This window comes from Kryptolebias marmoratus, linkage group LG10, assembly GCF_001649575.2.
Source record: "Kryptolebias marmoratus isolate JLee-2015 linkage group LG10, ASM164957v2, whole genome shotgun sequence".
In the NCBI taxonomy this organism is placed as follows: Eukaryota; Metazoa; Chordata; class Actinopteri; order Cyprinodontiformes; family Rivulidae; genus Kryptolebias; species Kryptolebias marmoratus.
The window spans coordinates 5,757,438-5,767,386 of NC_051439.1; the positions used below are offsets into that span (position 1 = coordinate 5,757,438).

The 9,949-nt window shown below is 39.2% G+C and overlaps 1 protein-coding gene and 1 non-coding gene across 3 annotated transcripts in view; one reads left to right on the top strand and one right to left on the bottom strand.

Moving 5' to 3' along the window:
* The first annotated feature begins 183 nt into the window (after window positions 1-183).
* trnal-cag lies at window positions 184-266 on the top strand. The gene has a single exon. It is a non-coding gene; the product is annotated as a tRNA-Leu (tRNA).
* Window positions 267-2,125: 1,859 nt separating this feature from the next.
* Window positions 2,126-9,949, bottom strand: part of LOC108239039 (guanine nucleotide-binding protein G(I)/G(S)/G(O) subunit gamma-2) — a 22,645-nt gene continuing 14,821 nt past the window's right edge. For both annotated transcript variants that reach the window (XM_037977939.1, XM_037977938.1), the window contains 2 exons: window positions 3,327-3,445; window positions 2,126-3,037 (listed from right to left, as the gene is read on the bottom strand). In XM_037977939.1, coding sequence (XP_037833867.1) covers window positions 2,909-3,037; window positions 3,327-3,413 — 216 coding nt within the window. In that variant the 5' untranslated portion in view covers window positions 3,414-3,445 and the 3' untranslated portion in view covers window positions 2,126-2,908. The remainder of the gene's footprint in view (window positions 3,038-3,326; window positions 3,446-9,949) is intronic.

Consider the following 9,949-nt stretch of genomic DNA (forward strand, 5'->3'; position numbering starts at 1 on the left):
TTCAGCCTGGTGGAGCACAGTATCATGAGAAGTAATATATGGAACTGAGGTGGCCTACTGTGTGATCTGTTATATCCGTTTTTGGCCCTAATAATTTATTAATTGTCCTGCTTTTAGGATACATTCAAATAATCCCCAACTATAGTCAGATTATATACTAGTCGTTTCACTGATGCCCTGTATGTCAGGATGGCCGAGCGGTCTAAGGCGCTGCGTTCAGGTCGCAGTCTCCCCTGGAGGCGTGGGTTCGAATCCCACTTCTGACAAATGTTTTTTTTTCTTCTATTTTTTAATGTATGGATATGCTTTTGTTAAATTTTCAAATTTGCCCTAATTCATTTTAGTGCCAGTTCTTACTGAACACGGACAAACAGACGGTTTATTTTCCTTCTTGAATTAAAGGGTTTTTCCTCGGGGTCAGGTGATCACACAGACAGCAGTACACAAACTGAGGTTGTTGAAAGAGCTATCTACAACAGGTGAGATATTGACTGTTCATAACTTTTACACAGAACCCTACTTTAAAGAAAATTACAAACGAAGGATTTGTGACATCTACTTTTCAGTCTACATTTTTTAAGTATAACCTCAATTCCAAAAAAGTTGAGACATTGTGGAAAATTTATTAAATTTACTGGCCTTTTCTTTTTTTCAAAATTAGGAATGAGCAAGAACTCCACTTTGCTAAAAGAATAAAAATAGACTCCATCTGCCTTGGATGTTCACCTTTTCAGAACCCTAACAATAAAAGTCCAGTCTGTGTACTGAAACCAAACAAACATGAAAATACATAAAGGAGTTCGGTTTTATTACAGTATTGATAATCTGTTTCTCTTGTATGTCTGTAAAAATATTAACAATACAGTTCAGTCTGTTCCAAAATCCACAGGACAGAAACATTAAGTCTGTTTATTAGTGACGGCTGATTTATTTTTATCAGTTTGTCTTAATGCTTCCTTTTTCACTCATGCTGTTTCTGAAAATGACTTGTCTGCTTTGTGATAATCATGTTTTCTTAATAAAAACTTGAGTGGCTTACATGACTGAAGTGTAATGTTTCAACTAGTCATATTAATTTAATAAACTTCATTCTGCCAGCTGTCAGAGGCTTCTTATGTTTGTATCTCTTACCAGCCACTTTATCTCTTCCATCTCTTCTTTGACTTCAAGCAGTCTGTCGAATCAGTGTTCCCTTTGTGGAACTGTCTAAACTTTAGTTCTGCTCACAGTTTTTCAGGCCTGAAATAAAATAAATAAATCATACGAGTGGTCACGCACGCCCCCCCTGCAATGACCCCACGCCCCCCCCAGGGGTCTCGGTCCTCCAGTTTGAGAACCACTGTGTTAGAAGAAGAGGTGATGCTTCATAGTAAACATGGCTCTGTCCCAACTTTTTGGAGATGTGTTGCTGCCATAAAGTTCAAAAGAACATTTTTTTTTCATTTAAACTGTTCAGATTCTTAAAACTTTTCAAATTTTTTTGAAAGATTTTGGGGGCGGCTGTGGCTCAGTGGTTAGCGCCGTCCTCCAATGAGAGAGTTGGAGGTTCAATTCCGGCAGGAGTCACATGTTGAGACACTGAACCCCTCATTGCCTCCGATGTGCCCCATTTGTTTATGAATGGAGTTTAAAGCACAGATTAGACTCTACAGAATGATTTATTCAGATCAGCTTGGTAGAGATTCAGTGTATTGCTGTATGGATGGTAAATGAGGGCACAGATTGTGTTGTAAAGCGCTTTGAGTGGCCTGATTGGCTGGACAGGTGCTTTTTAAGTACAGTTTATTTACCATATGTTTCAGAAATGGTGTTGTACAATAAAAAATATCTAACTTGAAATTGTCCAAAGTTATTTATCAGAAGAACACCCATTTGTGATTGTGTTGTGTCAATATGTTGTTTTATTTCTACAGTTAAAATGGCATTTAGTGTTTTTAGTCACAAACATTCTGCAGAAAATTTGATTTTAGAATCTGAAAAAAATCTGAATCTTACTCTTTGGGGACTATTAAATAATTCTTGTTCTAATATTTTTTTCCACCCAGCACACAAAGCTAATCTGCACAGTAAGTGAAAGAGAAAAAGACTCGCTTCATGCAGTCATTAATGACACAAACACAAACAATTAGAACTCACAGCACTGCACAATTTACTTGCTTTATACAAATAATAAAAAGAGGAAGGAGACAAACTGCGTCACATTTGTCAGATAGATGTCGATACACAGAAATTGAGCTTCAGAAAAGCGTAAAGGCAATAATGTTCCCATCGAAAGGTTTTAGCTAACCTGACGGTTTAAAAAAAAAAAACATCAGAAAAGGTGAAAGAAGAAGGCTTCGGTCATCACCTACACACAGTTATAGAAAGATTTCTTGTTAAAACTGGAACAAACACAAAATAAACAACCTAAATCCCATAATCAGGTGGTGCCTACTGCTTGGTGTTGTTTGGCTGCTGTCTTACGGTGCTCCACCTACCCACAAACCATTTAACAGAACACTCAAAAGTCCCAAAAGAACAACAAAATGTTTTTTTATTCTCTCTTTTTTTTGTTTTTTTAGTTTGCACACAATACAACCTGAAGATCTGGCAGGTCGACTGCTTGTCCCATCACCCGTTACATCTCGGGGGCGACACTCATCCTTCTTACCATCATCCCTTTTGTGTCATCTAAAAAAAAAAAAAAAAAGCCCCTTCAACACCCCGCACAACCTCAACAAATCACAACCCATTTATTGGTTACATGTTAACTCTGTGGTTTGAATTTTAGCACCCTTTAAGTGCCAAACTGATAGCTGGGCAAAAGAAAAATTGCCGTGCCCTCCTGCTAGAAGATTTCTATGTATTTCTTGAACGTCCAGGTTCAACGTCCCACCCGGAGCGAGACGGCTGGAGGGCCACGCTGCGTTTACAGGATGACACAGAAGAACTTCTTCTCCCTGAACGGGTTCTCTGATGCTGGCACCGGCGACAACAGAGGGTCCTCTTTGGCATGAGCTTCGCAGTAAGACATTAAGTCCGCCGCCGCTTTAGACACCTGGAATTAGACAGCACATTCAAAATATATTATTATCACATTCCCAGGGAGCACTTCTTACACCACGTGCGTTCACCGGATGCCAGCCAGGATGATTTTAGTTTAAAACCAAGGTATGAAAGGCGACGGATGATGTGTATTCCTTCAAAGGTTTTTAATTATTATTATTTTAAATGTACTTTCATGTTATCTCAATTTTTCCTCACTTGAGTTCCAACTTTAAAAACAGGCCGAAAGAAGACAAAAAAGATATTAAGAGCCTAACATAATAAAAAGCCACTCCGTTCACCTTTATCCTGTCAATGTTGGCCTCCATCTTCAGCTGCTCCACCAGCTTCCTGGCCTGAGCGATGCTGGCCGTGTTATTACTCGCCATGGACGCTCTCAGTCACGTCTCGCCCGCTCAGCCTGCGCGGAGGAGACAGAGATTTAAACCCCGTAGACATTTAGGTTCACCCATGTTCACTACAGGCATGCAAAGAGGGCTGCTGGTAACAGACAAGCCTGTTGATTATCACGTCTGTGAACACACACACACACACTCACACACACGGACACGAGTGTATTATTTATGGTGTCAGTTGCTAGGCAGCCCCTGACAGTGAGGGGGAGGTGGAGAGGGGGGGAGGAGAATGAGGGGGTGGTGCTTTGGCCGGCACTGTCTTTAAAATAGATAAATGGACACGAAGCATTATTGTTTTTCAAAATAAAAGCTTGCATTGTGTGCAGATTCATAGAAGAAACATCAATTTTGACACCAGAGTGACGACGAAGGACAGTTCCACCTGATAACTTGATGTACATTGATGTAAAAAAGCATTTGTAATCTTTTTTTTTTTAAATATTCTTGTAAAACACAACTTTTTTAATATTTGCTTTTAACAATAAACCTAACGTTTGGTGTTTGTGTATGTGATTATTCACAGAGGTAAGGTATGGTTTCTGACAAAATGTTTGATGGCAAACTTTATTAATAATTTCTGAAGGGCAGTTTTTTATTTTTATTTTTTTCTAACACATATCTCACACAGGTCACATTTGTACAATGTCTGTAGTGTAGATGCAACACAGGCACCAAAAACAAAAAAAGCTGCTGTTATACAATTTTTTCAGTTGTTGGAAACTTATTTTTGAGCCTTAGTTTAATTTGTGGGAGAAGAATTTATTTTAAATGTCAGATAATGCATGTTTTACAAACTTAGAAGGTTTCTACGATGAATGAATTACTAAAGTTATTCTTAAAGCAGAACAGAAGCTAAAAGCAGCAACATTGGAACTAAAAGCTAAGATTAGCGAAACATTAGCTAAAAGGATCCATTAAAAAACAACAACAGAGCACGTATTCAGGTGTATATTTCAGAAAGTAATGTGTTTGAAAGAACTAAATAAAATTAATCAGCATTTTTATGGAAAAAATTTAGTATAAAAAAAGTTTAATAGTTCAAAAAGTATAAAAGTTACAAATAATAAAAGTAACAGCCTGCTATTCTTGGTTGAGTCAAATGTTTTAATAAATAACATTAAAATATTGCACATTATGCAGAATTAGTTTGATTGTAAAGAAACATAAGGAAGAAACTATAAACTGGAAAACAATTGCGTGTATGTGCTGCCTTAGTATTCACACAGTATTTTGGACAAAAATTAAGATTTTTTTGCCAGAAATGTCAAATTCAACAATTTTTCTGAAGACCATAGAGCTGTCTTTGAGCAAAGAAAACACAACGATTTAGAAAGTTGACATTTTATTTGGATCTGATTCTGACGGTATGGGTTTTAAACCTTATTAAATGTTTAGAGACATTTTATGGGAGTTTATTTTAACATAAGCAATGAAAATGATTACATTCTGTAATTTGAATTAACCAAACAGATTTATCCAAAAAGCTCTTTTTTTTTTTTAGAATTTATAAAAAACATTTTAATGAGGCCCTGTGGTCTGTATGAAAGCGCCTGTATGCTGCAGGCTTCATCTTTTTGTTCCAGCTGTTCATCACCTGTCCACACAGAGTGAAAGGTCCTCAGATGTTCTCCTCTTCTATTGTCTGGATCAAGTGTTCGAAAACAGCAACTATGGCAAACCATTTGTATATTTATTCAATATCCTGGATATCAAGTGTCCTTTTCACCCACTAGTTTGCAACTACTGCACTAGTTGCACATTTTGTCCCACGACTTCAACATTTTGGTGGACTAGTTCAACAAACACTCTTACTAGTATCCTTTTTTCCAAATTAGTGGCCCTTTTGCCCAACTAGTTGAGAAGGAGTCACACTAGTCAGTCATTTTGCTACACTAGTGGCCAAAAAGTCCCAACTAGTTGGCTTTTTAACATACTAGTGGCCCACTGGACTACACTAGTTGACAACTGTGTTGTAAAAGTTAACTAGTAAGTAAAAAAACACTTATATGTTGACTAGTCAACACAAAAAATGATGTGTACAAGTCAACTAGGGCGTGTCAAATGTGTGCACTCGTCGAGTAGTGCACCTAAAGTGTTGATTAAGTTAGCTAGTAAGCTCCAAAACAATCACTGATGCAACTAAATTTTGTGCTATTAGGTAACAAGTCAACATTTTAGGCACACTAGTTAACTAAATGACCTTTTTAGCTGCACGAGTTAACTAGTAAGGACAAAAATGTGTGAACTAGTTGACTAACTTCTGTTATTTACTAGTTAACTTATATGACACAGCTGTTGACTAGTTTGGTCCAGTGGTCCACTAGTGTTTTAAAAAGACAACTAGTCAGGACTTTTGGGCTACTAGTGCAGCAAAATGGCTGACTAGTATGACTTCTGCTTCAACTAGTTTGGCAAAAGTTCCTCTAGTTTGCAAAATTACAAGTAAAAGTGTTTGTTAAACTAGTCTGGGCAAAGGTGCAACTAGTCCAGTGTAGTTGGGAACTAGTGGGCAAAAATTATGCTTGATGCCAAGGATATGGAATAAATACACAAACAACTTGCCATACATCCTTTCTGGTGTGACTCAGTCGTCCCTGCACAGCTGTCAGTCGTCCGTACGTCCGTCTGTTTGACTCAGAGCTGATCTCAGTGAGGAGCACAGGATGAATATTAATAGGGCACATCTGCTCATCGGACCACGGAGCTGCAGCAGTAATTAAAAGCTCAGCACCAGGACACGGGTCACGGGTCACACACAGTCAAACACAGTGACTGGATTTGTTAATGTTGAGCTGCACAGTCCTGCAAGGAGCCATCAAGCAAAAAGGTAACATTTTGCTTGAGGTCCTATTATGTGTATTTTGCGTGCCCTTCATGTAATCATACTGCTTCGTGTAGAAAACTCTGGTTTCTTCATACAATCTAAACCCATTTATTATCACCCACTGTCAAAGGTGAAGGCGAAACAATAATGTTTTTGACTGTTCCTGTGTGCTCAGTTGTCTGTACCATTAGAAAAAATTCTCATGAACCACTGAATGGATTTTAATGACATTCTCAGAAAATAACCATTAGATGTACAACTACAACTGATTAAAATCTGTAGTCAGTCCAATTCAAGATCACTACCACAACAACAGAACTTAGAAAACACAAAAATCAGCACACTTGACAAGTCACATGATGCTGCCGTAAGCCATCTGCCACTACGTATGGCTGTACAAAATGACCTAACACGTTCCTGGCAGTTCCACAACTAACTGTTTAAAAGATTGTCTCTTTTAAACAAATCTCTGAAAGGAACTGATCTGCCAGACCCAGCTTCCTTCGAAGACCCATAAATCCCATCTCTAGTTCAGTGTAGACCCCGCCATCTTGCCCAATGACCGCTGCAGATATGCACCAACTTTGATGTGGTAGTAGCTGAGAGTCATCCTCGACACGTACCCTGAACACTCACAGATCTTTCAAGATCACAGGAGATCACGCATAAGGTCAGTTATAAGGTTTACCTAAAACAGACAGAGATTTGTTGCTTTTCATCATAAGGTGACCTTAGCTTAAAATTCTGCCATGAAAAGCAGCGGACGACATGCATTTCTTCAAGGAATGCTAGTCTTTTTATTATTTACTGGTTTGGATTGCTAATGATGCTGGTCCTGTAGATCAAATTTTACTTCTGTGGCAAAACCAACAAGTAGAACCATCCATCCATCCATCCATTTTCTTTACCCGCTTCTCCATTCCGGGTCGCGGGGAGCTGGTGCCCATCTCCAGCAGTCACTGTACGAGAGGCAACAAGTAGAACCTTGAACCTGAAATCTTTTCCGGATCTTTGCAGTTGAGCACTTTGAGGACGACTAACATGAAGGGAACAAATGTACCTCAGAGTACAGAAGGAAGTGAGTTAATAAACTAGAAGAAAGTTTGCTTTTTTTCTTTTTTGCTTTGCTGGGAAAAAAAACCCACCCCAGACAGCTTTAAGTAATGATCTACAATATTTACCTAGTTCTCCCTTTTTTTGGGGGGACCAGAAACATTTCCTCCGAGCCAGCTGGAACATGTCTGTAAGACGTCAGTTCAGACTAAAAGACAGTTTGAAGTGGATTTATAAACACAACCTGCTGCAGTCAGGACAGACTTACAGGCTAACATAAACAGTTCCCGCAGCTGAGGGATCCTGGTGGTCCTCACAACGGTCACAACGTCACCTTTTAGGGACATGAGTATTATTTTGATTTATTCAAGCTGTTTGAAATGGGGCAGATTTACATCAAGCAAGGAGCAGAAATCAATCCTTGATGTTTTTATATCAAGGTCATAACACTGTTTCAACACTCAGGGGATACGTCAAAACAGGACATGTTATCTTCAGACTATTGATAGGGTTTCGTGTCACTTTGTAAGGTTTCTTGGATGTCTTTAGAAAAGTAGGTTTTACATTTTTACACACAAACGCTGTGTTATAACAGCAAATTTATGAAGAATGTATTAATTAAATTTTATAAACAGCACAAAAAGTAAGGAAATTTGGGTTTGGTTGATTATTTATTTGTTGTAACAATACCTCTTGGCAATAAATCTAATGCTGTTGGAAAGCCTGTTTATTTCCTCTTAATTGGTGTCTCATTTGTAAGGAAAATGCATTTGTGTGTTGAGCAACAGAGCTGAGTATGTAGACCGCGCCCATGAAAAACTTGCCAAATCTTCCCTGCCAATGCCAAACAGCTTATTCTTCTATTGCCTCTTGTTTTAAGCTTCTAACACCCCAGGTGCTGACCATCAGGTGCCTGATTTGTGCAGGATTCTCAGCACCTGTAAACAGGAACCCTTCTGCTGTCATCTGTTAGTGTCTGCTCCTAGCATGCCACATTTGTCTGATTTGGATAACGCCCGTGAGCTGGTGTTCCGCAAAACCAAGTTGTAGCGGAATTTAAAGTGAGTCCTAGTACTATCTCCAAATTGAAGGCTGAAGGCCAAATAGTAGGGGCCGTCAGAGACAGGTCACAAAGTGAGCATCCGAAGAAAACAACACCACAAAAATACTGTTTTTTCACCATGTCAACACTTAAGACCCATAGGCAGTTTTCTACTTGTAATCAAGGTTTGCAGGACAACATGGCCCAAGGCTCTCTACACAGATAATCCAGAACATGCTGCAGATAGCTAGTCTCCAAATTCATACGGCTGCCAGGAGGGCTGCTGTGACTGCCCTTCAGCATCAGGCCCATTTATGCTGGTGTCAGCAACACGTGAAGAAGCAGAGATGAGTCCAGATTCTGACTACAACGATTGGATTGTAGGGTCAAAGTGTGGAGAAGAAGCAGACAACTCTATGCTGATTACTGCACCAAATGGTAACAGCTTTTGGTGGAGGCAGCTTGATGGTGTGGAGAGGCATCTCCTTCACTTGAAAAACAAGGCTTGTCATCATTGGAGGCGATCTCAATGCAGAGAGATATCAAGATGAGATTCTGCCACCAGTGGCAATCCCATATCTCCACATTCAACTCTCAAATCTAAAGACAGGGTTTATTCAAAATGACCTCCAGAGTTTGGGAGAGGAGAGGAAGGAATGACCGGCCTGCAGTCCTGACCTCCACCCTGTTGAACACCTGTGGGGTCAGCCTGGGCGTGCTGTTCGTTTCAGAGTGACCAACACAACCACATCAACTGACCTGTGACAAATGCTGGCTGAAGAATGAGACGCCATCCCACAGCCGTGTGGGAGCAAGCTGGTGAGCAGCATGAGGAGGAGGTGCCAAGCTTCTGTGGCTGTGTATGGTTCTTCCACATGATACAGACGCCCATGTTTGTCAAATGAATGAATTGTAAATTGTTAATATGTCTTGTTTCTTCACACTTCAATTATCCAACACAATGGATAACACCAAACAAGAGTCAGTAGCAGAATAAAGTGTACAGCGTTAGCAGAGAAGATTTGCCGAGTTCTCCAGAGGTGCAGTCCACATGCTCAACTCTGCTACTCAACACACAAATGCATTTTTTCTTACAAATAAGGCACCATTTAAGGGGGAAATAAACAGAGTTTTAAAGGGTATAAGATTTATTGCCCAGAAGTATTGTTGCAACAAAGACCAAACACATTACTTTTGTGCAAAGTTTAGTTAAACTCTTTATTCGTGAAGACCAACAGACACACTGAGAAAGTCAGCTGGACGGGCGATAAAGCTGAATCTACAGTTTTATTCCTGTTTGCTATCATTGCAGCGTGAGAAAGTGCTGCCCTGGCTTTTCTCTATCAACAGGGAGTGGAGTGACAAGATGCTGACATGTAGCAGACACACACTGTAATGAATGAATTTTTTTTTTTTTTGTAATTATCTTTTTATTGAGAAAGACAAATTCCAATCACATTTGTTAGTTACAACTTCCTCCATTTCAGATCCTCCTTATTGCCTTTCTAATATTTTTACATGTTACACATTTAAACAATAACAGAAATTAACAAAATTGAACAAAAAACAAAAAAGGAAAAAAAAAATAAA